The sequence below is a fragment of the Anthonomus grandis genome, chromosome 5, assembly GCF_022605725.1.
Source record: "Anthonomus grandis grandis chromosome 5, icAntGran1.3, whole genome shotgun sequence".
NCBI classification, from domain to species: domain Eukaryota; kingdom Metazoa; phylum Arthropoda; class Insecta; order Coleoptera; family Curculionidae; genus Anthonomus; species Anthonomus grandis.
This window is the reverse complement of record NC_065550.1, coordinates 38,014,362-38,040,967: the sequence shown is the minus strand read 5'-3', so window position 1 is coordinate 38,040,967 and position 26,606 is coordinate 38,014,362. Positions and strand designations below refer to the sequence as shown.

The following is a 26,606-nucleotide window of genomic DNA, read 5'->3' as shown; positions in this document are numbered from 1 at the left end:
TAAATATTACGATAGATAATGAAAGGTTGCCTGTTGTCACAGAAGTCAAGAATTTAGGTGTTTACCTTGACACAAGATTAACTTTCGAAACGCATATAAAAAAGAAACTTTGCATTGCCTATTTAAGATTGAAGAAAATATATCAAGTAAACAGATTTTTACCCTCAACAACAAAATACTATTTATGTAACTCTCACAGCTCTTTGACTAACAGAATTTCTAAATCTATTCAGAAGTTGCAAAATGCGTGTTTGCGATTTTCATATAATATTTTGTATAGAGATCATATTGCTCCACACTTAAATAAACACTCAATATTATCTATGGCTAATCGACGTACGCTACATTTAACCAATTTTATTTATAGAGTTTTAAAATCCAAGCAACCGCCATATTTATATCAACTTTTCATATCTAGAGATCACTATCATCAAACTCGCTATACTGGCAATTTTCTTGTCCCGCAGAACGGTGTTTCTGCAAATTTCCAAAAATCCTTTGCTTTTGTTGCACATCAAATATGGAACAATATTCCAATTGAAAAAAAAAACTTTAGCAATATCTACATTTTCAAAACACATTAAAAATAAACTTTTGCAAGAGCAACGTACAATTTAATGAAAATGTGAGAAAATGTTGAAATTATCTGACTATTTGTGGCTAGATCTGTGCGTTCTCTGTCAGTCCAATTTATAAATAATAATGAATTATTAGTGCTATTCTCCTAGTGACCTATGGGGGGTTCTTGTGCTTGACCGGATACCAAAATTATTGTCATAAACTGAAAATTATTAACTTTATTGTTAAGTATAAATAGTGATTTTTTTTTTCTTTAGGTTTTAGTTTTTGGGGTGCTCTACACATTTCTGAAAATAAGTTCCAGACTTGTGAATCGGTTTATTAATCGCAGGGTAGTCCTTTATTTATCATCAACCGAGATTATTGTTATATTTAAAAATGAAGTGTAATTTATTTTGGGATAAATAAAAAGTTTTTGAATTTGAATTTGATATTAACAGTTAATTTCGAAATAATCGAAAAAAAGAAAGGTTGTGGTTTCTACCGCATTTCATGGTCCAGGCATACCTTGAAAATTTACTTTTCTTAAGTAGTTGAACCATTTAGAGACGCAAAGCACCATTTCATAGAGATCGTCAAGGATGCATGGGTCCTTGACGATCTAGATGGGTTTGAAGGTCAGAAAGTGGTAAAAAAGTGCATTTCTTGATTTCTACCGCATTTCATGGTCCAGGCATACCCTGAATCAACTTGAAATTTTACTTTTTTACAACAGTTGAACTCATTAGAGACGCAAAGCACCATTTCATAGTGATTGTCGAGGATTAATGGGTCTCAGATGGGTTTAAGGGTCAGAAAGTGTGAAAAAGAACTTTTTTTTAATTCTACCGCATTTCATGGTCCAGGCACACCTTACATCAACTTGAAATGTTACTTTTCTTAAATAGTTGAACCCTTTAGAGACGCAAAGCACCATTTCATAGAGATCGTCAAGGATGCATGGATCCCAGATGGGTTTAAAAGTCAGAAAGTGGGTAAAAAGTGCATTTTTTTATTTCTACCGCATTTCATGGTCCAGGCATACCTGGTATCAACTTGAAATTTTACTTTTTTACAATAGTTGAACCCATTAGAGACATAAAGCACCATTTCATAGCGATCGTCAAAGATTCATGGGTTTCAGATAAGTTTAAAGATCAAAAAGTGAGTAAAAAGTGCATTTTTTTTATTTCTACCGCATTTCATGGTCCAGGCAGGCCTTGAATCATCTTGAAATGTTACTTTTCTTAAATAGTTGAACCCTTTAGAGACGCAAAGCACCATTTCATAGAGATCGTGAAGGATTCATGGGTCCCAGATGGGTTTAAAGGTCAGAAAGTGGGAAAAAAGTGCATTTTGTGATTTCTACCGCATTTTATGATCCAGTCATACCTTGAATTATCTTGAAATTTCACTTTTCCTAAATTGTTAAACCTATTAGAGACGTAACGCACTATTTCATAATGATCGTCAAAGATTCATGGGCCTCAGATGGGTTTGAAGGTCAGAAAGTGGGTAAAAAGTGCATTTCTTGATTTCTACCGCATTTCATAGTCCAGGCATACCTTGAATCTACTTGAAATGTTACTTTTGTTAAATAGTTGAACCCATTAGAGACATAAAGCCTCATTTCATAGTGATTGTCGACGACTCATGGCTCCCAGATGGGTTTAAAGGTCAGAAAGTGGGTAAAAAGTGCATTTCTTGATTTCTACCGCATTTCATGGTCCAGGCATACTTTGATTCATCTTAAAATTTTACTTTTCTTAAGTAGTTGAACCCATTAGAGACGCAAAGCACTATTTCATAGAGATCGTCAAGGATTCATGGGTCTCAGATGGGTTTAAAGGTCAGAAAGTAGGTAAAAACTGTGTTTCTTGATTTCTACCGCATTTCATGGTCCAGGCACGCCTTTAATCATCTTGAATTGTTACTTTTCTTAAATAGTTGAACCCATTAGAGACGTAAAGCACCATTTCATAGAGATCGTGAAGGATTCATGGGTCCCAGATGGGTTTAAAGGTCAAAAAGTGGGAAAAAAGTGCATTTTGTGATTTCTACCGCATTTTGTGATTTCTACCGCATTTTATGATCCAGTCATACCTTGAATTATCTTGAAATTTCACTTTTCCTAAATAGTTAAACCTATTAGAGACGTAACGCACTATTTCATAGTGATCGTCAAGGATTCATGAGTCTCAGATGGGTTTAAAAGGCAGAAAGTGGGAAAAAAGTGCATTTTGTGATTTCTACCGCATTTTATGATCCAGTCATACCTTGAATTATCTTGAAATTTCACTTTTCCTAAATAGTTAAACCTATTAGAGACGTAACGCACTATTTCATAATGATCGTCAAAGATTCAAGGGTCTCAGATGGGTTTGAAGGTCAGAAAGTGGGTAAAAAGTGCATTTCTTGATTTCTACCGCATCTCATAGTCCAGGCATACCTTGAATCTACTTGAAATATTACTTTTCTTAAATAGTTGAACCTATTAGACACATAAAGCACCTATTCATCGTGATCGTCAAGGATTCATGGGTCTCAGATGGGTTTAAAAGTCAGAAAGTGGGTAAAAAGTGCATTTTTTTATTTCTACCGCATTTCATGGTCCAGGCAAACCTTGAATCAACTAGAAATGTTACTTTTCGCAAATAGTTAAATCCATTAGAAACGTAGAGCACTATTTCATAGTGATCATCAATGATTCATGCGTCTCAGATGGGTTTGAAAGTCAGAAAGTGGGTAAAAAGTGCATTTCTTGATTTCTACCGCATTTCATGGTCCAGGCATACCTCGAATCAATTTGAAATTTTACTTTTTTACAATAGTTGAACCCATTAGAGACATAAAGTCCCATTTCATAATGATCGTCAAGGATTCATGGGTCTCAGATGGGTTTAAATGTCAGAAAATTGGTAAAAACTGTATTTTGTGATTTCTACCGCATTTCATGGTCCAGGCATGCCTTGAATCATCTTAAAATTTCCCATTTCTTAAGTATCCCAAATAAACCAACGATAGTCTTCAAGGTATCAAAATTGGCTTAAGGTACCTGGAAGAAATAAAATAACTCTTCCAGGTTTTTGATTATACTGTTAAATAGTTTTTTCTTCTTTTTTCAAAAAACCATATTCAGAAAACGTCCATAACTGTTTATACAAATGTAGTAACTTTCCAGGGTACCAAGCAGGTTTATCAAGTTTTTACAGATACTGAGTTGCTTTTGCAATCGAACACATCTCGTGAGAGTAAAATCGAAAAGTGGATCAACCTGTCCAAGAAGTTTCTAAATCTATTATAATAGCGTATATTCAGAAACCGATTCCGAAAATGAATCCCTTTCAAAATTCCAGTGCAACTATTCTTCAGAAAAAAATGTTGATGATTTTCATACTAAAAATAAACCATTTTTTAGGTACTGTTTAGAACATGTAACTCTAAAACTATGGCAGAGACATAAAAAATTAAATAAATACAGTTTTACGACTACCTACTATATTTAAAAGCTTTCCAAAAACTATCAATAGCTATTTAAAAAATATTTCTTAGAGATCTACATAATTTTCACATAGGGATATTTTGATATTTAAGTTGGGCATTATGACTCTGCAACGCAGGCTAATTGTCTTATGTTTTTATCAGAATCGACTTTTTATTTAAGGTATAACTATTTGTATGTTCAAATGAAGTTTTTCCTTTTTGGACTCACTTGCTTTAGTTTTTAAATCCGTTAATTCGATTTTAAGTTCTTCATTAAATTTGTGTAAATTATCAAGGGATGAAGAGAACTTCTTACCTTCTACTTCACCTTCAAACGTCAATCTGTTTCTTTTCATTTTTTCTTGGTTTTCTCGGTTTTACCTTAACACGCATCAGAAAGTGAACTGCTTGGAAAAGAGGGAAAAAAGTTCTTCCAGGCAGTTGATAGTTATTTAAAAAATGATGAATTTTTTTATTCCAGGCACTTCTGGCAGACAGTTTTATATTAAAAAAATTAATTATTCTTATTCCAGGCAGTCTTACATATAACTTCAACAGATTCCCATTTTTCCTCCATAACTCTGACTATATATAGGGGTCTTTTTTACAACTTTAACACGTACCCATATATCGCGAAAAAACCATTACCAAATTAACAAACAATAACGCAACAACAAACATTTCAATTTTAACTTTCGATGACACACAAAAGAGAAAGTCACGAGGCTTCCTTAAAAAAAAATATTACAATTAATTGCGACAAATTTGTGCTATAATATGACGTAAGTAATGCAATACAACGGTTACCTATACTGTGAGTAATGGAATGTTTTTTTTTTTGTTATTGATATAGAATGAAAATATTGGAAAAATAAATCTATTTTTTTTTTTAATTTATTTTCATTTTACGTTAAAATTTATAAAAAAAGTTTTTAAAAAAGTAAACGGGCTCGTCCGGGATTTGAACCCGGGACCTCTCGCACCCGAAGCGAGAATCATACCCCTAGACCAACGAGCCGTGTGAACGTTTTTCCTAATAATAATTATTACTTTACATGTTATTTTTCTAATACTTCAATAATTTATTTTTCGTATAAATTATTAGCGGAAACATTGTAAAATGTAATTAAATTCCCTAAAACACACAATTAGTACACCAACAGTGTTGTCAAATATACAGTGGAGTGTTTAAACCATATATATATATATATTTATTATTCTATTGTAGATCATTGTATTTCTTTATACTTGTAAGTAAGAGTGAACAGGGCTACATTGGCTCTTTATGTATTAAAAAAGAAAAAATGTCCAAAAACTTACCTATGAAGATTTTATAGTCATCGGCAACCCTGCATGTCAATACTTGTCAATGTCACTTATAACATTTAAATTTTTCGTATTCTTTATGTCTGTAATGTCATATAAGGCTAAAAATAAAAAACAATTTGTTAGTTTTTCTTCATATTTCACACACAATTAACTATTTTAAACTTTTTAAAATTTCAACAAAAAAAAACACCTGTGATTGTCAAGCAACTTAATCTTATTTGACAGTGACAAGTGACAGATGTGACAGTCAGTTCTTCTCCCAGGTTGCCATATTGCGAGAAAAATGTTAATTTTTTTTATGAATTTATTTGTATTATTATTTTCTTTGGTACGAAAATAAAATTATTATCACATAACCTATAAATTTTTATATAAAAATGTTAATAACTCCATGTAATACGCGCTTTATTTCGGCACACATCTCGTGAGAGTGGCGCTACCATATTCAGCCTTACTCTGGCTGTCGGTAATTATGTCAGGGGTTGCCTTTCTATGTGCAAAATGTGGAATTTTTTATTAATTTTATTATTTATGTTATTCTTTTAATTCGTTCGGCACATAATTATCATTGTATATCCTACACATTTTTATGTACAAATATTAATAAGTCATTATAAAACGCGTTCCGTTTCAGCTCTAATAGATGGCGCCACTAGAGTACGTCATATCGTCAAGGCGTTCGACAAAATATCAGGAAATGTGGACTTATCATGGGTATAAGGTATTTCAATGATAACCTCTTAGATGGCACTACTATATTAAGTTTTTTTCAGGTTGTTAGTAAATATTCGTTCGTGGGAAAGTTTATTATAAATATCATTTGACATAAACATATACATATTTTCATATAAAATTGTTAAAAAAGTCATTATAGTGTGGGTTTCCTTTAAGGTCTAATAGATGGCACTAATGTAGGGACTCAGATCAGTGGTTTGTTCACCAGATTATCAGGAAACTATTTATTGTCTTTTACAGACATGCGGTTTAAATAATTACTAATCAATGCTTTTGCACTTTATTTATTTAAAAACAGCCATATAAAATTTACAAAAAATGTCTTATCCTAAAAAGCAACTACAAACAACCTAATACAATTTTATAATTATTAATACTAATAAATTATTTATTTATTTTAAAATGTAATAAATAACTTAATTATATACATATCAAAGTACAATTTTAAACGATTAACATTAATTTTATTACAATTTATGACTATATCTTTCACGACTATACATGTGGTGTCTTTGGTAAAACATTTAAAAATTACAGTTTCCTGCACACGGATGTAAAAAAAGTAAACTATAGCGAACACCAGAGGGCCTTCATGTTTGCTTCTAAGATTCATAGCCTACAAACAGTTACAGTATAAAATGCAACCAACAGTTTCCACACTAAATAAGTAATAATATGATAATAAATAAATTACCCAACAATAAACCCTATTAACTATACATGATTTCAATTATTAATTTATAAAAAAAAAAATAGCTACACAGTTAATCCGGGACTGCAGTGCTGCACTCTATTGTCAGGCGGCGGATATTTACAGCAATAACTAGAAACCACCCCTGCACAGGCCAAAAGTAGGGTTAGGGCGGAAAAGCCACAGACAGCCGATGACGTCATGTCTGCCAGGGCGGTACCTGGAGGCGGATCGTAGAGGAGGAGCACCACTAGACCGCCACACGTCAGCAAGCTGAAGAGACTTAATACTAAGTAACCTATGAAAAAAAAAATATATGAAAGACAAAACAAATGAAGATGATGTGAATAGTTAGTTACCAGACAAATAATTCCTATTGGGTAACCAATAAACGTTTCTGGATCGACATCCGAGCAATCCCATGAGGGCACAAGCGAACCCCGCCACAGTACTAAAGTCCAGATAGTACGGGCGTCCCATAAAGGACAACATGTAAAAGCTCAAACCTGCGGTCACCACTCCGCACAGAAACATTATAAATGCCGCATAAACCAGGGACACATCTCGTGAGAGTGTTTTCGTACTTAAATTCATCCAGGATTCGGATTTTTGGGAGTAAGTGGTTTCCCCGTAAATACTGTGGACCGGGCTGGAACACATGGGCGGTACGATCGCGGTGTTCCGTTTCGTTTTGTCGGGTTGGTTAAAGGTTTTGGAACCGAGCGCGTAGTTTAGTTTCTGTTGGATTTTTGGGTTCGAGGGTCGTTGTGGTGAGTTCCTGGGGGTTTGGAAGGGGTCCTTGGGGATCGGGGAGAGTGGGGGGGAAGCCATTCGGCGACGGTGATGGGGACTTAACGGTACCACCTAGAAAAGAAAACAGTATTAGATTTGTAGTATTGTTGTCAAGAGGAATTAAATTAGTAGAGTAAAAAAGATCTAGTTTGAACTAGTCTGAATACTATCCGACTATAATAACAAAGGCTGTGGTGATGTTCTAAACCTAGAAGGTAATTCATTGCATAATTTCGTACAGGAGTGTACTACCGAGTTTCTTAATTTAATCAACCATGAGCCAGCGAAGTCAAAGTTTTGAAATGGATATTGCCCCCATGATTTTTATTCATTAGTGGACATCTTTGGAGATAACTTGGGAACCATTTAAAAAAATTTGATAATTCGTTCACATGATTAAAATGTAATCTCAGAGGATTGATTTGAGGGTAAAAACGTAATTTTTGGTTAACAATTTGGGTAGCTAGCACAGTTTTAGTTAAAGCACATGTTTTTGCTAATTTTTTTAGTAAACTGTAACTTTTCTTTCGAATTTTTCATAAAATAATTAGAATATTTTTATAAGGATTTTAGTACAAGAAAGGGCGTTTTTACCAAACAATTTGATGCCAAAACGATTCCTGTACCTGAAAAACTTTCTGACTTATAGGCAATTTTATCATTCAAGGTCCAAGGACCACCAAATTTTACGTTTTTCAGACGTATATTGAAACAGCGTTAAAATTAAAATTAGCAGACATTTTTGGTCATAATTTGGGAACCACTTGAAATATTTGTATAATTCTTTCACAATAATAACATGTAATCCTAGAGGATTGAGTTGAGGGTAAAACCATAATTTTTGGTTAAGAATTTGGGTACCTCGGGCAGTTTTGATTGAAGTAATTTTTTTGCCAATAATCTCAGTAAATATTCACTATTATTGATAATATTTCATGTAATAATTGAAATCTTTCTAAAGGAGTTCTAGCCAAAGAATGGTTGTTTCTTTCACAATAATTTCATATCAGAACGATTTTTGTACATCAAAAACTTTCCTATTTACAGGCAATTTTATCCATCAAGATCCAAGAGCCTCAAAATTTGAAGTTTTTAAGACGCATATTGAAGCACTTTTGGCCATAACTTGGGAGCCACTTAAAATATTTTCATAATTCTTTTACATTATTAAAGTGTAATCCCAGAGGATTTATTGGAGGATAAAAACATCAATTTTCATTAAAAATTTGGGTAGTTAGAGTAGTTTTGGTTGGAGCATATTTTTTTGCCAATTTTTTTAGTAAATTGTAACTTTTCTTGAGAATTTTTCATGAAATAATTAGAATATTTATATAAGGATTTTAATAGAAGAAAAGGCGTCTTTTACTTAACAATTTGATATGAAAATGGTTCCTGTATCTCAAAAACTTTCTGACTTATAGGCAATTTCGTCATTCAAGGTCCAAGAGCCACCAAATTTGAAGATTTTGGGACGCATATTGAAACATAATGTTAGCATTATCATTAGCGGACATTTTTGGTCATAACTTGGGAACCACTTGAAATATTTTTATAATTTTTTCACATTATTACGTGTAATACCAGAGCATTGATTTGAGAGTAAAAGCATAATTTTTGGTTAAGAATTTGGGTACCTAGGGCAGTTTTGATTGCCAATAATCTCAGTAAATATTCACTATTATTGATAATATTTCATGTAATAATTGAAATCTTTCTAAAGGAGTTCTAGCCAAAGAATGGTTGTTTCTTTCACAATAATTTCATATCAGAACGATTTTTGTACATCAAAAACTTTCCTATTTACAGGCAATTTTATCCATCAAGATCCAAGAGCCTCAAAATTTGAAGTTTTTAAGACGCATATTGAAGCACTTTTGGCCATAACTTGGGAGCCACTTAAAATATTTTCATAATTCTTTTACATTATTAAAGTGTAATCCCAGAGGATTTATTGGAGGATAAAAACATCAATTTTCATTAAAAATTTGGGTAGTTGGGGTAGTTTTGGTTGGAGCATATTTTTTTGTTAATTTTTTTAGTAAATTGTAACTTTTCTTGAGAATTTTTCATGAAATAATTAGAATATTTGTATAAGGATTTTAATAGAAGAAAAGGCGTCTTTTACTTAACAATTTCATATGAAAATGGTTCCTGTATCTCAAAAATTTTCTTACTTATAGGCAATTTCATCATTCAAGGTCCAAGAGCCACCAAATTTGAAGATTTTGGGACGCATATTGAAACATAATGTTAGCATTATCATTAGCGGACATTTTTGGTCATAACTTGGGAACCACTTGAAATATTTTTATAATTTTTTCACATTATTACGTGTAATACCAGAGCATTGATTTGAGAGTAAAAGCATAATTTTTGGTTAAGAATTTGGGTAGCTAGAGCAGTTTTGGTTGAAATAATTTTTTTTGCCAATAATCTCAGTAAATATTCACTATTATTGAGAATATTTCATGTAATAATTGAAATCTTTCTAAATGAATTCTAGCCAAAGAATGGTCGTTTTTTACACAATAATTTCATATCAAAACGATTTTTGTACATCAAAAACTTTCCTATTTACGGGCAATTTTATCCATCAAGATCCAAGAGCCCCAAAATTTGAAGTTTTTAAGACGCATATTAAAGCACTTTTGGCCATAACTTGGGAGCCACTTAAAATAATTTCATAATTTTTTCAGATCAATAAAGTGTAGTCCTAGGAGATCGATTTGAGTGTAAAAACGAAATTTTTGGTTAAGAACTTTGGTAGCCAGAGCAGTTTTGGTTGGGGACATATTTTTTTCTTGTTTTCTCAGTAAACTGCCACTTTTCGGCAGGATTTTTCATGAAATAACTGAACCAAAGAAAGTCCGTTTCTTATCCAATAATTTAATACCAAAACGTTTCTTGAACCTGAAAAGCATGCTGAGTAATAGACAATTTTGTCCACGCAGGTCCAGGAGCCCACCAAATCTAAACTTTTGAAACCCATTTTCTTTACTGTACAAATTTATTGTAACTATTAATGATATAATAAAAACCTTTTGTGGAGTTTGTCCCTGGTACCCCGCACCTGGAGTCCTAACCTTCTTGGGCGTAGACAAAATCTCATGCAACTTCTGGGTAGCAACGGGATTAGTACCGGGCCTGGGGGAATTTCCCGTGGGAAACTCGTACCTGGAACCATTCGTTTTTTGAGGCGTCGATTGCTGAATGTATTCGTATCTAATGCCTGTTGGTTTCGGTGGGGTATTTTGGATGTATTCGTATCTATTCGCCGGTCGTTTTTGAGCATGATCCTGTATATAATCGTATCTGGAAGGATTGTTTTGGGGTGAAACGATATTGTTCAGTTGGTTCACTGGCACTAAGGCGTAACGTTCGTTTTTATTGGTCAGTTCAGTTTCTTCTTCGGCTTCTATTACTGCATATCTTTAAAAAAATAAAGCATATTTACCCAATATAATTGATTTTTTTTGTAACTCACCTATGAACTATTCCGGGGACAACTTCTACATGCTCCTCTCTCACTTGTTTTTGTTTTGGTGAGGACTTTACCACCCTGGGATCCTGTTCTTGCATGGGAATGTACTCGTAACGATTTTGTCTAGTGGGGGATTTTGGTAGGGTGTAATGATGAATTTGCTGAGAGCTCCCATACCTAATAATTTATTTATCAATCATAATTGCAACAAATATATATTCAATTCTCACTCTTACCTGCTTCCTTTCTTATCTTCTTGTGGCACCTGGATGTACTTCTGTCCCTCATTATTCTGAGCCACCACTACAAACTTTTTGCCCTGAATAAAGCCGTTCTTATCCACAATAACTTCTTCATAAAACTCTTGTTCCTCAATATTGTCTCCTTGGTCTTCTTCTAAATTGTCATGGATTTCGCTTAGGGAATTATCGAATACTACGTGGGAGGACTGAGCCCCAATGGGGGATAGTCTATGATCCCTTTGAGGGCTCAGGGCGCGTTTTTGGGGTAAATATTCGCTTTGCTGGCAAAATGCCGGGTTGGAATAGTAGTTCGGTTTCGGTTCCATGGTGTTTTTACATTAAAATCTGCCGACAAGAGTAAGGAGTTGTTTGATAATTATTGTTTTAAAATACATAATTATATCATACTCATTTATTTATGTAAAATTCAAAAAATATTATCAAATAAACAGCTGGAAAACTCAAAGCACCAATTTTAATTACAAATCCTCTCCCTTTTTTGAAATCTGGTTAAGTGCTATTGAGCTATTGTTGATCTTAAGAAATAATTTAGATATCACAAAAGGTGTGATGTATCTATATCATTGTTTTATTTTCTAATTGTTTAGAAGGTGGTTCCTAACAAGGTGCTTAAATAATGTTCATGTTCATTATATCTCATTATGCATTATTTTTAAAAAATCACTGAACTCTGACATCTTTCCCGAGAAGTGTAAACTGTCATATGTGACCAATCAAGCTTGAAGAATGATATAACAAACCGCAGACCAATTAGTATCTTATCAGCTATACCTAAACTGGTTGAACACTGTATTGAAAATATGTTGGCAGAGGTTCAATAAGGCTTTTTGATAAAGTTAGTCATGAAATATTACCTACTGAATAAACCTTCTCACTATGACATACAATCTGGACCTTTTGGTCTTATTTACCTAACAGAAAACAGCAAGTAAAGTTGAATGGTTTTTATCTAAAGACTTATATACTCAAATAAATTCCTTACAAGACCTAATTATATTGCAAACTGACCTAAACACTGTTTTCAATTGGTGTCTTAGAAATAACAAGTCTGTTAACATATCGAGAACCAGTACCTGCTGAATATCACATTAATAATATTGCTCGTTCTGAAGTATCTGTAATCAAAGAACTTGTAGATAGTGTAGCTTACATTTTCAGAACACTATGACATATTATTATGGGTAGAGCGAACTGAATGCCGGAATTCATTAAAAGAGTTAGTCAAGATTTTAAAAATACATACACTTAAAACTTTGCATACATCTCTGGTCAGATCTAAGTATATTAGACTTCTCAAACATTATTTGGCCACCATATTATCAGGTAGATGCAAAAGATCTCGAGATGGTAGAAGGATTGCCATGCCAATATCTGAGCTTGGTAAAAGAAGAGAATACTATGATGTCTGTTTTGCTTTTGATGTACTCAATGATTTTACCAAGAACCCTGAATATGTGTCTTCCGACAGACTCTTCATCATCCTCTTCATCATATACCTAACTGTCGAACCTGCTATTTGTTTTTTAGTCCAGTTAACAGAATATCAATGAATTTGTATATATATTGTAAGCAGTTTGGTATATGTAAGATCAGTAGATCTAGTTTTAAAATTTTAATTCATAAGAAAATCTTTGAATAAGTACTTTCTGTGACCTCTAAACTGTTACAAACAATAAAAATAAAACAAAAAAATAAAATAATAAATAAATAATAAAAACAATTACTTATTAGATTTATTTACAAATAAATGCTATTAAAGATTTGGATAGCCCAGTATCCAGGTTTATTTTGGCACCTTCCCCGGCACCAGTAGAGTGGAACAAAGTTTTTTTTGATTCTAGTATCATGCTCATGCACATTGTCATGTAATAAACAAATGTTACTTTTCTTTATATATAAAAGTTTTCAAAAATATCTAGACATGGCAGCATTATGAGTTGACTATATACAAAAGCTTCCCTAGAATCATCCTGGTAACCCAGTTCAGCCAATAGATAGATAGATGATTTAATTTATTACTTATTTTTTCTGTATTAAAAGAAATCTTGGGTACAAAGCTTCTTACAAACTAAATGATTTAGTATTAAAACTTTATGTTCATTATGGATACAAAAAAATATACATATTAAAAAAAAATGTGTCCAGGATGTCAAGGATAAGGGCATGAATGAGGACTAAATAGGCATTGCGCAGAATTTCTAGGATATATCCTTGGATAGGCCCCTAAAAACATAATATAAACCCTTGAACACTTTTGCATTAACTTTTGTTGCCTGAGGTCCCTATTGTAATTTATTAGCCAAGGATACCCTAAAAAACTCTGCCTCAGGTGTACTTCCGGACCCATTGCAATAAACATTTACTATATCCTGATCATTTTCATGAAAATTTGAAAAAAAAATTTATTCCTTATAATAGTCTTAAATATAAATTAAATTAATTAAAATGTTTTTTGTATTTTTTTAAGTGTTTATTATCTCAAATTTGATCATTTTTTTCAATCATTTTCAAAATTTTATAGGTTAGAGTTATTTATTTGATTCAATGAAAAGGGCGTGGCTTAGATTGACAGATAAACCATGTTTTGACGTAAAACTGACGGCGGCAATTTTCAAAATGGCGGATTGGCGCCATTTTGTATCATAAATTTAAATTTAACAGTTTTATAGAGAAATTACTAAAATGCAAACCTTTGAATTGTTGAGAAGTGGGTAACCTCCTGGGCTGCTTTCACTGCTGCCAAAATAATCCTATATATTACGAAAAAACCTTTTTTCTAAACTGCCTCAAGAAAGTCTTATTATTTATAACGAGTTCTGTGTCCGCACAAAGGCCCATTCACTTCAAAATCAAAAATTTCCTAAAAACGTCTTATCGAAAGTCAAATAAACACATAGGCACACACACTGTGCGGACCTTATCACCAAATTTATAAATTTAAAGGTTACAACAGTGGGACCGGTAAAGACGCGCGTTTATAACGAACTTTTCACTTTTCATGTCAAAAGGTCTCAGGTCTGGTGGGCACGGTGGCAATGAAGATAGCGTAACGGTGTGGTGGGCATGTGAAGGGAAGGGAGGGCCCCCCTTATTTGCAGCTGCACATATGTACGACGTCACGTGCCATGGGGTTGGTAGAATACCATTGGTGTAACAAACAAAATAATATTTAATTTATATTTAAATAACTAGGAAAAGAGTTATTTTCAGGTTATATAAAATTGTAATGTACCTACCTACTTAAATGCTTAAATAAATGAAAAACTAGTTATGGTTTTTTAAACTAACGATTTATTTAAGATCAGAAAAATAATAATAGCCGACGCCAAAGATATCTAGATCTATACCTAGATCTATACTGATATTCTCAGTGTTTATTACCATAGTTTTCAGGTTATTAGTATACTATACTATAATATACTGTAAACTTATTTTTTGTAACGTTAATGATTGCTTAGCAACCATATGCTTTACGTCACTGCTTTCATAGGCGATTCGACTCCGCGTCATATTATGTATATGTTGCCATCGAAACACTTATTGTAAACAAACAATTTATATTTAATTAATTAAAAAAAAATTTTTTTTATAGATTTATTTTCAGGTTATAATAAACAGAAAACCTTAATATTATACATAACCTTACTATATACTGTTAATGCTTGACGGCACTTGCATAGATGACTCAATTCCGCGCCATATTTATCTCTTATTATGTAACACGAGCAGCATTGCCATGGAAACGACCATTGTAAACAAAAATAGTGACGTAACTTTTCAACTGACAGATGTCAGTTAATAACCTCAAAAAAAGTTTTTTTTTTAATTTATAGTCATTCTAAGAATATTTGTGTATTATTTAATAAGATTTTTTGCTAAAAACACGTACGTAAATTAGGTACGCCTCTGGAATTCGTCGGTATAATGCAATAAAAAGGAGTTGGCGCTCGACTCTTGTTGTCCCTTACAAAAGGTAATACCTAATGGAGGTGAGTGCATTATTTTAATTCTTCATGCGTATATACATATATACCAGTATGGTATTTAATGTTTCCCTTTTATATATTATAGTCATGGGACGGTTTTAATTCACAGGCCCGTCTTTAAGTTTTTTATATAACTAAATTATTTTTTATTGTAAAAATGGTCGCCATCTTGGAAACGCAATGCTTAGGCCACGCCCAAAAAACGGACAACAGTTAAGTGGAGAAAGGGCAAAGGGTTACGTGTTAAACACCCTAAATGCAATTTGTTTAGTGCGGTCCTGTGTAGCCCTTTAACCGCCGTCAATGAGGGTGTAGAATTACAAATTTACAAAAGTGTGCTGGTTAATACTATTGAAAGCAATTCGATTCGGTGATGGTTTTTATACATGACGCCATTAATGTATTTTTCAATTATTATATATTATACAGGGTGTCAAAATATATGCATGAAAATTGTTAGTTATTATATACAAGCTCGCTTGCCTATAAGAAGATGTGGGTGAAAACAGCTGAAGGCACGTGTCTTCGCCTTATAATGGCCACACATCTGGCTACCAACTGTCCTTTTTCCTCTATAGGAAAGAATAAGAAATAGATGGATATACAGGGCGTGTGAAGGTAGCTGCATAAGAACCGTCTTTGTTTACTACTTTTTATAAAATAATCCGTTAGAGTGAGACGGATTTATGTCAAAACAATGTGCAAGAGAAAGACAGGTATATACAGATAATTTCGCGCTGATAAGGAATATTTAAATTTTCTTATAAAGCATATTAAGTGCTTATCTCAAAAATGTGATGAATTTAAAATAAGTCAACATCCCATGTTATTATTAAATCAATCACGATGGTAATTATTGCAGTATGTATTTTAGGCGATAAACGCGACCTCGAGTGTTATATTACAGGTTCGCGTCTCTATATAAAGAATGATCACTTTTATATGAATAAAATGAAATATGGCAGCAGTGTATAAATTTTTTTTAATCACTTCCGGTTTGATCGGAAATGATCAAGTACATTGACGTATCACAATGACACATCAATCTGTCAAAAATATTTATAATAAAGTCACGGCATGCTAGATTGAATTTTTTAAAACTTTTGACAGATATCTGAAGTTGACGTATGAGGTGTGTCCTTATACTCAGAATGACGTCATTTTCTATTATCGGAGGAACATAATTAAAATATACAGGGTAATGAATGAATAATGCAATTTTGCCAAATTATATTATTTTTTTTAAATATGATGTGGTTAAAGTAAAAGTTTTAATTCTTTGGAAAGCATATTATATTGCCGATTTCTTTTATATAATTTAATTTTTATCTATTAAGTTATTGCTTAATAATAAATAAATATTATTCAAATTAAAGCGATAATTGTTATTATGTATTCAGCAGGTTGGTTTGACCGTTAGGTGGTCAAGGAAGTGATCAAGAAGACTCCATAAATGCGACGTTGTCACTTGTATTGATTTTTCTTAAAAATTCTGAAAATAAAAAAATTTTTAGTTTTTTTTTAAAAACTCCTCGATCAATTTAATTAAAGAATCTGTGTGCACATTTCCAAGCCTATACATTTAACGGTTTTTGAGTAATAACGATTTTGTGACAAACACCTTCGATTTTCACTTATCTCAAAGGTACCCCACCAAGATGGTACCAATAAATCTTGGCAACCTCGCATTTTATTCTACACGAGCAGGTATTTTGTATTTTTACACTTTGGCCAAGTACGTTCAGTACCCAGCGGAGAACCCGATATCAAGATGCAGTGATTCAAGCGGTGAACCGATAGTTTTTTGTTTTCTTTTCTTCATACACGCGTTCATTTGTTATTACGCAATGGTGTCATTCTGATAAGAACAGTTGTGAGAAAAAAAAATCATTTTTTTTTATTTATATATAATGTAAGTAGATTCTATTTTTTATTCTTGTTAATTGTTATATAAGCAAAAAGTATGAAATAATTGACATATAACTGTCAAAAGATGTCCACTACATATAACGCCAGTCAAGAAACAGTTGAATTTCAACTATTTATTTTGCACCCAAACAGTTGACTAATTAGATATGTGATTAAATTGAAAATATCTTGTGTGTGGATGTCAAACTGTTTTTAATTGTCAAAATGGCGGACGGGCGCCATCTTGAAAAAAATCATAATTTTAAAAATCAAATTAGTTATTATTGTACTGCTTTGCATATAATAATTTAATTATTTCTAAATGAATGATAACATGTTGCATATCTCATTTTAATACTATTATCTCTCTTGAATAAAACGAATTTGCAAAAGTCGTAAACGTAAATTTTAATGGTCGAAGAAACAATATAGAAGCCCGATTACGTGTGCACCGGAGCGATTATTATTTACCGAAGAATTTCAGGCTATAATATTGCGAGAAAATAAAATTTCCCAAGTTACTTTTACCGGGTTAAAAGTGATCTTCGAATGAAATTTTCGCACGGTTGTGAATAGTGGGCATTAAAGAGAACATTCATAACCATTATTATCAATTTTCACCAAAATCGAGTGATAAACGTAAGTTTTATAGGCAGTTGAACGTTGACTTTGAAAAAATGGTGAAGGCATCAACTCCAAGTTAGTTTGGCAAAGTTTAAATGGCCTTAGAGTTCGATTTTCGTAATTTTTTTGATAGTAGGTGATAGTAGTGGTATGCAGCTTGAGTATCACCAATATTCATAAAACTTGATTAATAAATATAAGTTTTACAGGCAATTGAACATTGACTGTAAAGAAATAGTGATGGCACCAACCCCAAGTTAGTTTGGCACAGGTTAAATAGCCTTAGAGTTCACTTTTCGTAATTTTTTTGATAGTGGCTGATAGTAGTGGTATTCAGCTTGATTATCGCCAATTTTCACGAAAATCAATTAATAAATGTAAGTTTTATACGCAGTGGAACATTGGCTTTAAGTGAAATGGTGAAGGCTCAAGACCCAAGATCGTTTTATCCGATTAAAATTCCTTTGCAGTTAAATTTCCGTAATTTTTTTGATAGTATATTATAGTAGCACTATTCAGCTCTATTATCACCAATTTTCATTCAAATCTATTAATAAATGCGAGTTTTACAGGCAGTTGAACATTGACTGTAAAGAAATAGTGATGGCACCAACCCCAAGTTAGTTTGGCACAGTTTAAATAGCCTTAGAGTTCACTTTTCGTAATTTTTTTGATAGTGGCTGATAGTAGTGGTATTCAGCTTGATTATCGCCAATTTCTACAAAAATCGATTAATAAATGTATGTTTTATAGACAGTTGAACGTTGGCTTTGAGGAAATGGTGAAGGCGCGCGACTCAACTTAGTTTCACCCAGTTAAAATAACCTGAGAGTTCAATTTTGAATTTGTTTTTAATAGGAAGTAACAGTAGAAGTATTCAGCTCTATTATTACCAATTTTCATGAAAATCCATTAATTATTGTAAGTCTTTTAGGCTGTTTAAATTAGTTTTAAAGAAGTGGTGAAAGCTCAATACGTAAATTAGTTTTACTCAGTTAAAACAGCTTTAAAATTCAATTTTCGTAATTTTCTTGATAGTGGTAGACAGTAAAAGCATTCAGTTCTATAATCGCCAATTTTCACGAAAATCGATTAATCAATGTAAATTTTCTAGATAATTGAACAGGGGCCTTGAAGAAATTTCGAAGATGGCGAAGGCGCGTAACTCAAGTTAGTTTTACCCGGTTAAAATGACCTTAAATTAAAGTTTTTGTAATTTTCGTGATAGTGGGTGGTAGTAGTAGTATTCAACTTTATTATTATCAATTTTCACGACAATCGATTAATAAATTTAAATTTTATACGCAGTGGAACATTGGCTTTAAGTGAAATGGTGAAGGCCCAAGACCCAAGTTCGTTTTATCCGGTTAAAATGGCTTTGCAGTCAAATTTCCGTAATTTTTCTGATAGCATATTATAGTAGCACTATTCAGCTCTATTATCACCAATTTTCATTCAAATCTATTAATAAATGCGAGTTTTACAGGCAGTTGAACATTGGTTTTGAAGAAATGGTGAAGACACAAGACCCAAGTTAATTTTACACATTTTAAATAGCCTTCAAATTAAATTTTCGAAATTTTTTTGATAGCGGGGGACACCAGGAGTATTCGGCTCTACTATCACCAATTTTCATGAAATTCGTTAAATAAATGTAAATTTTATTGGCTGTTGACGTCACAACATATCCTTGTCCATTGGTTCTATTTAGGGTGAAAATTCCTTGCAGTTGGCAGCACTGAACAAAATAATTAATATACGGTTTGTAGGTTCATTTATAGCTGCTTATTTATCAATAAATAGCGCCTTAACTGATGCATAAAAATGACCGACGTGAAAAACGTGTGAACATTTTTAATAAGCGGAAAGTGTTATTTGAAAGGAATGTTTGCCGCATGACAATAAGCGAAAATTGAAGTCTATTTATAGACACGGCCTGGGACCGTTTTAAATAAACTGTCACTCTAAATATGCACGAATAACTTTCTAAAACAAGCTCTAATTATTTAAATAACATATATAATAAAGACACTAACCATAACCTCAAAAACTGTTGACAAATCCGTTGTCAACACAACCGTGATGGTAGCCATTTTGTTTTTTTTTCTAACCTCAAAGAATTTTATATTTAAAACTTTCCTTCTTTTGCAGATTTCTTGCTTACCATGTGAAACTGTACATCCATCAAAAAAACTATGGAACGAGTATTTAAAATAAAAACGAAGTCGCAACCGGACGTAGCGAGCCAGTATCCGTCGGAGCGACGCTACTCAGCTTCAATAGTATTGGGACTCAGCGCTGTCCTGTTGCTGTTTTGCTTATGTTCCCTCCTGATGGGCGGCCTAATTATATACAAAACCTCCATTATACCCCATTCGCCCCACCCAATCAGGGATAAACTGGAAAAAGATGCCGAATATATTAGTGACCCCAGTTACATCCACTATTACGTCAACGTGCCAATACTGGTGGCCACCGGTTGCTTCCTGATGGCCTTCGGTAACAGTTTAACCTTCGTTTCCGGAATATTCGCTTGGAAGAAATGGTACATAGACCATAACATCATGTTTTTCTTCTTGTCTTGCAGCTTTTCCACCCTCACGTCCGTTATTTCCCTGTTAATCAGCGCCCTCTCCACGTCGAACATGACGTTTCGCAGTGAAGACTTGTCTCCCATCTCGCTTCCGCTCGCGTCAAACGTCATAGTCCTGTCAGCTGTCAATGTCATCTGGTCGATCGTGGCCAGTAAGATCGCGTATCGGGGCATGCGCAACCGTTATCCCGACGATATTTTGACGAAGAGCGGCAACGGTGTAGAGGTCAGCCGCGTAATTAAAAAAGGGGGTGAAAAGAATGTCCCCATTGAGGTTATGAATAACTTTGTGGTGGGCAAAATGGCCCAGTATCTACCGAAATTAGAGAATAAGGATTTACCGAAACAGGAAAGCGACGCCGAATATAATCAAAGGGTCAGTCAGTTTTTAAGTGATAAACCCGATGGTGACGAGGCGCGGTGCGACGAAAAAGACGTTAATTAATTTAGTTAGAAAGTGGTTTTAGTTAATTATTAAATATTTCAGGTTATTAGTAAGACTGAGTATAGAAATGTAAGCGTGTGACATATTTAAATAAATTGTGAGTAATTGACTTGTGGCGTTGTTTTTTTTTCCTACAACTGGTTTCGTAGCGGTGTTGCCACACCCATCGTAGTCATTTAATAAAAACAGAGTAAGGCATCGATATAATTTATAGAACAATAAACTTATTATTGGCAAATGTCATATGGTTTAGGCAATAGTAATAAATGTGGCAACGCTGTCTAGTTTTAAAAATGACGTCTGTTGGCATGCCTGGAGCGGCAATTTTTAGTTTAAAAAAAAAACTGTAAATATTTTATTCATTGGCATCCTTTATACTCAAACTAATACCATAAAACACATTTAACCACAGAACACATATATATAGCATTTAATGGTCAAAGCTCTTCAAGTATTTCTTGATTTTTATTATTTCTTATACTTGAGGCGACGTTGCCAAGCTGCGCAAGATTTCTATAATTACCATTTCTCCTTGTAAATAAATAAATTTTAATTTAACCGCATTAAAATTTTCTTATATTTATGTGTCTTAATCCAGGTATAATTTAAAGTAGTTTTTTAGTTCCCATGCACCCAAAAAAGGGGTTAAATCTGACTTTTAAGCTAATATTAACTTTGCCTTCGATCGCTTGGCAACATTACACGTGACAGCTGTCATCGGTATGTCATGAACGTCACGCGTAAATCATAACCGTTATTTTTGTTTATTTATTTTCTCAATTTTTGTTTTATTTATAGTTTTTACATTTTAAATTACATTTTTCTGCTATTTATAATGAAGGTCGTTTAAATTTAGTGCCACTTTAAGTCACCGTTACGTGGGAAAAGTGCCGAAAATTTAATTATCTTACAGAAACCTTTTTGACAGTCCCAAACAAGGTTTTCAAATAATAATTACAGGAAGAGGAAAAACACGTTTTTTTCTTTAGGGGTTTTATTACTTAATCTAGGACCGAGGTAAGTCGCTTCGTCTGATCCACTATACTAACGCTCTCAATTCCATATTGCTTAGTTGTAATAGAACTAAAGCAGGAGCCGAACACCTCTCATATTTATACAAAAATAGGTTCGACTATAAACCATATGATAGCCCTTAATAATTTAGTTTAAAATTAGTAAAAGAAAACTGAAGTGTTCCCTGTACTACTTTAAAATCTATCCATAAGTTAGGTGACAAAATGTCTGCTACCAACTATCTTCCCATCAGTATACTCAGTACAATCCCCAAACTTTGCAAGCTTGATATGTGACATCATCATCCCCCTTCTTGAACCCTTACTAATTAATCAGTATATTGGCTTTAGACCACTCAAATCTATGGAGTCGAATCTTCTTAAGTCCACTTAAACTCCTTGTCGGATGCCTTGGAGAAGGCATTTATACACTGATTTCTCCAAGGTTTTCAACAGAGATCGATGAACCTTTATTGTCTTAGTTCAAAAGCTACTGGTCTGATTATAGGGTGATTAGTTAAATTTGGCACTTTTCTTTCTAAGACTATTCAGGTTCCATCTGAAGTGCCTCAAGGCTCTCATCTTAGGCCATTTCTTTTTAATATTATTTTTAATGATATAGATGTAGAATGCCTATTTTTATAGTTTACCGATGATCTAACAATGAAATCCCTTGATGATTATGGCAAATTACAATATGATGGAAATAACTTGATAGTTTGGCGTGAAAGAATGGCATGGAACTTAATCCAACTAAATTAACATGAAATATTGTCCTCTTACTACAGTTCACATAGATATTATTTCAATTTTTTTCAGCGAGGATCTTTATTAATTAGAAGCTTCTTTCATAGACCATTTATTTTAAATTTTAGAGCATTTTTAGGAGATTTGAGAGCATGTTTAGGAGCTAATGTCAATTTTTAGATGCTTTAAAGAGAGAATTTATAGTATGTTAAAGAGTTAATTGTTTTTATAAGAGGTATTCTAAACATGAACATTAGAGCAATTAAATTAGTTGTATTGGAACATTTGGGTATAAATCCAAACCCTCTCTGCATATTTTCTCATTCATTTGAGAGGATGACAACATACACTGATTATAGATGCTAATTTTCTGTATATAAAGTATTTCAGTACAGTTTCGAAAGAAGAGTGTAGATCCTCCATTAATTTAATCCTGGACTTGATTCTCTCCTCATTTTTTTGAGTGCTTTATGTATGATACTTAAATTACATATTACTGTTTAAAAGTTAAAACACAAATGTAATTGGGCATTGCTAGTTTATAACTAAAAACACTATAAAAACTATGTTAAGCTCTTGACTACCTCCTTAAATCTCCTTTTGATAGATGGCTTCCAGTAATACAACAATGCAACAAGGAAAGAACAGTAGCACATATGAAGCAATAAACAGAATAGGACGAGGTAATAAAAACCTGAAATAATTTCTTTCTGTTTTTCACCGAGAAATTTTAGGGGCTTATGGGACAGTATACAAAGCCCGAGACAAGCAAACAGGGCTAGAAGTGGCATTGAAAAAGGTCTGTATACCGATGACGGAAGACGGAATACCCATGAACACTTTAAGGGAAATCGCTTTGCTGCAACAACTAAACCATCACGACCATCCGAATGTTGTTAAACTGTTGGATATTTGCCATGGACAGCAGATGGGCAGAGATCTAATGATGTTTTTGGTGTTTGAGCATGTCGAACAAGATTTGGCCATGTATATGAGTAAAAACCCAAAGGGGTTTAGTGTTTCCCATATAAGAGACCTGTCGAGAGAAATTGTTAATGGGGTGGACTTTTTGCACAGCAACCGGATCGTTCATAGGGATTTAAAGCCGCAAAACTTGCTTGTTACTAAGGACGGACATATCAAACTTGCCGATTTTGGTTTAGCCAAGACCTACGATTATGAGATGAAACTCACATCTGTTGTAAGACATTTGTATACCATCGGGGTTAAGTTGCTCTAAAGAGGCTGCTTTTTTAGGTGGTAACTCTCTGGTATAGGGCGCCAGAGGTCCTTTTTGGACTGCCGTACTCCTCGGCTGTAGACATATGGAGTATCGGCTGTATTATTGTAGAACTTTACACGAGAAGTCCCTTGTTTTGTGGTAAATCTGAGAACGAACAGCTGACTGAAATATTACGGTGATTTGATATACATTTTTGTGGTAATATTTGTTACATATATAATAATATTTTAGAGTCTTAGGAAAACCTCCGAAAAACGAATGGCCAGAGGAGCATGCCCCAATTAAATGGAACGCTTTTAATGTCGTTGATAAAGTGGATATTAAATCGTTGGCTCCCAATATGTGCGAAAGTGCTCTCTCGTTGATAATGGTAAGTTATATATCATGAATGTTTAACAACAAATTTTTTAAACAATATTAATAACCCCATTGGATCAGTTAAGCCTGCAAGTACTTATTGACCAAAACTTGAAATGGGAAACTCATATTACATACCTACCTTAGAAGAAGGGTCAAGACACTTTTACATAAATTCTATGTATTGAGGGAATCTCTACATAAAAAAATTATTTCGATGGTTTATAAAGCTTTAATTCAACCTCTCTCTTAAGATTCTGGTCATTATTTATTTCTTCATACAAAGATTTCATAAGAAATATAGCATGTGTCAAAAAAAACCTAAATTATAAGCAAGAAACGTACAATAAAATCAAACGTACATCTATAAAAATTAATGTCTTCAATTACAGCTTCAAATCGAACATGTTTCCATAAATTAAAATTTGGTTATACACATTATCATGGCTGATCTAACTCTAACTCCAAGTTACACTGATTTATTTTAGGGAGTGGTGCATATGAATCTCATTTAAAAAACCTTAAAACTACATAAAACTCTAACTATGAAAAAAATGTTTAAAAGGCGAAAGATGTTTTTTAAAAAATCAGCTATACAACTCTGAAGCTTTTTTGGCTCATTTATTACCAATCGAAATGAAAGAAAATAAGTATTCTCTAAATATATTTAATAAAAAAGTTTAACGGATAATAAACAATATAAGCAATCTACAGTACCAAAAGAAAAATAAGTGTAATGAATTAGTATAATAATATACATATTTCATTAACAAGAACAATCTTACATATTAATCAAATACATACATTCTTTATGGTTTTAGTTGGAGTAGGTTTCTAAGACTGCATCATTATTTCTATATTGCATTTGTATTTTTCCTGTATTATTAGATATAAATAATGTGTACTACGGATTTATTTATTTATTTATAATCTGGGTGCTTTGTATTTTCATTTTTTACCTATTTTGAATAAATGAAATGGAAAAAAATAATGGAAAGGTTGTCTGAGTGGTTTTTTGTTTTTTTTTTTTAGAAAATGCTTACTTTTGACCCCAACAAGAGGATCACCGCCCTAGAAGCTTTAGGAGAGGATTTCTTTTTGGAGGAACCTTTAAATACATAACGCTGTTTTATTGTCTATTTATATAATTTTACTTGTAACGTTTAAGTTTCGTTCCTTATTGTCTTAAAATCGGGGTTTTTTTTATCAAACATATACGATACTTTTTATACAATTTTTACATGAAATATCCATAGAGAATATATTTTGAATAACTTTTTACTTGTAACATTTAAGTTTTATTCTGGAATTTTAGGGTAGGTTTTAAAGTATGTAGGTACCTATGTTTTATTGTTAGAATTGTTTAGGTTCATAAAATTTTAAAACAGATTTCGGTTTTACTTTATTTGGCTGAAGAGCAGCGATTCCTGAAGGTGGACTTTGGAAGTTCGAAACGTCAAGGCACGATTGAGAGACCAGAGGTTCATTTATCATAATTGTAAAGGTTTATCTATATTCTCGGCATTCTATATGAGTCCATTAAACATATACTAAAACAAAATAGAGAAATTGTAGTATGTTAGCATTAATAAAAAACATTTTTTCTGCAGAGAATAATTGCCTGAGAAAAAAATGCTTTTTAAGAAAATTATAGGCGATAAAAATTTCTTTAGTTTTTGTATCCATACTTTTCTCACACAACCTGAAGCTTTTCGAGTGTATTATTAAGTTTCAGTAGAAACTATAACGGGGTAAACCACCCAAATGTTGGCACCAGACCATCGATTGGCACTCTAAAATTAAAGTTATAATAATAAGAGATCGATGCAAAATATCTAAATTCTCGTTTTTCTTTTTACATTTCGCAACGTTTCTCTTACTACTAGACAACTGCGCGTGCATTATAAAACTAGTATGGCGGATGTTTTGTGTGTTAGAAGTGACACAGTTACCAAACAAGGTAGGTTTTTAGCTTTTTCGTAAGGAAATTACTTTTTTTAAATCCTCTGTAAGCTATTTTGGCTCTTCATATATATTGTACAAATTGTTATACACTTTTATAGACCCTGTACGTGTGTTGTTACCATGTTTTTAGCTATAAAAACTATTATTTTACACCGGTTTATAGGGTGCCAACATTTGGAAACCATAACTTGACAAAATCTAATTATTGGCATGGGTGCCAAAATATAGATTTGGCGGTAATTTTAATGTTCCTAATATTGGCACCCGTTAAAAATAATTCCTATATACCTAAGTGTATTTTTAAGACTTTTTGCTTTATAAATAAGTTAGGTAGGTAGGTATACGTTTTTAAAATGTAAAAACTATTTTATATTTAAGTAAATAAAAGACAAA

General features: G+C 32.8%; 3 protein-coding genes and 1 non-coding gene across 6 annotated transcripts; 2 read left to right on the top strand and 2 right to left on the bottom strand.

Annotated features, from left to right (window-relative positions):
- Window positions 1-4,987: 4,987 nt before the first annotated feature.
- Trnap-cgg (transfer RNA proline (anticodon CGG)) lies at window positions 4,988-5,059 on the bottom strand. Its single transcript has one exon. It is a non-coding gene; the product is annotated as a tRNA-Pro (tRNA).
- A 1,431-nt stretch (window positions 5,060-6,490) lies between these two features.
- Window positions 6,491-14,288, bottom strand: LOC126736360 (uncharacterized). Its single transcript, XM_050440678.1, has 6 exons — window positions 14,023-14,288; window positions 11,306-11,656; window positions 11,073-11,246; window positions 10,627-11,017; window positions 7,156-7,660; window positions 6,491-7,094 (listed from the first exon to the last, which is right to left on the bottom strand). Exons 2-6 carry the CDS (start codon window positions 11,635-11,637, stop codon window positions 6,862-6,864), a joined length of 1,635 nt encoding a protein of 544 aa, XP_050296635.1. The 5' UTR covers window positions 11,638-11,656; window positions 14,023-14,288; the 3' UTR covers window positions 6,491-6,861.
- Window positions 14,289-15,130: 842 nt separating this feature from the next.
- LOC126736276 (uncharacterized) lies at window positions 15,131-20,997 on the top strand. Of its 3 annotated transcripts, none has more exons than XM_050440557.1 (2): window positions 15,131-15,305; window positions 20,002-20,997. In XM_050440557.1, the coding sequence occupies exon 2, from the start codon at window positions 20,046-20,048 to the stop codon at window positions 20,886-20,888; it is 843 nt and encodes a 280-aa protein (XP_050296514.1). In that variant the 5' UTR covers window positions 15,131-15,305; window positions 20,002-20,045; the 3' UTR covers window positions 20,889-20,997. The 3 variants fall into 3 exon arrangements, with proteins under 3 accessions (XP_050296514.1, XP_050296513.1, XP_050296512.1); XM_050440556.1 differs by having other exon boundaries at window positions 15,131-15,321; XM_050440555.1 differs by lacking the exon at window positions 15,131-15,305 and adding an exon at window positions 17,060-17,230.
- Window positions 20,998-21,620: 623 nt separating this feature from the next.
- LOC126736132 (cyclin-dependent kinase 4-like) lies at window positions 21,621-25,637 on the top strand. Its single transcript, XM_050440361.1, has 6 exons — window positions 21,621-21,905; window positions 23,256-23,331; window positions 23,383-23,849; window positions 23,906-24,066; window positions 24,123-24,261; window positions 25,281-25,637. The coding sequence occupies exons 2-6, from the start codon at window positions 23,256-23,258 to the stop codon at window positions 25,368-25,370; spliced, it is 933 nt and encodes a 310-aa protein (XP_050296318.1). The 5' UTR covers window positions 21,621-21,905; the 3' UTR covers window positions 25,371-25,637.
- The last annotated feature ends 969 nt before the right edge of the window (window positions 25,638-26,606 follow it).

What these genes read in the sequence shown, in the direction of transcription:
- LOC126736360 (XM_050440678.1), bottom strand. Translation starts at nt 11,637, where the DNA reads ATGGAACCGAAACCGAACTACTATTCCAACCCGGCATTTTGCCAGCAA. An exon ending in GTCCCCGGAATAGTTCATAG is followed by an intron (nt 11,018 to 11,072) that starts GTGAGTTACAAA and finishes ATTTTTTTAAAG; the next exon opens with ATATGCAGTAATAGAAGCCG. An exon ending in AGGGACAAACTCCACAAAAG is followed by an intron (nt 7,661 to 10,626) that starts GTTTTTATTATA and finishes TTTCTTTTCTAG; the next exon opens with GTGGTACCGTTAAGTCCCCA.
- LOC126736276 (XM_050440557.1), top strand. Translation starts at nt 20,046, where the DNA reads ATGGAACGAGTATTTAAAATAAAAACGAAGTCGCAACCGGACGTAGCG.
- LOC126736132 (XM_050440361.1), top strand. Translation starts at nt 23,256, where the DNA reads ATGGCTTCCAGTAATACAACAATGCAACAAGGAAAGAACAGTAGCACA. An exon ending in AATAAACAGAATAGGACGAG is followed by an intron (nt 23,332 to 23,382) that starts GTAATAAAAACC and finishes GAGAAATTTTAG; the next exon opens with GGGCTTATGGGACAGTATAC. An exon ending in CAGCTGACTGAAATATTACG is followed by an intron (nt 24,067 to 24,122) that starts GTGATTTGATAT and finishes ATAATATTTTAG; the next exon opens with AGTCTTAGGAAAACCTCCGA.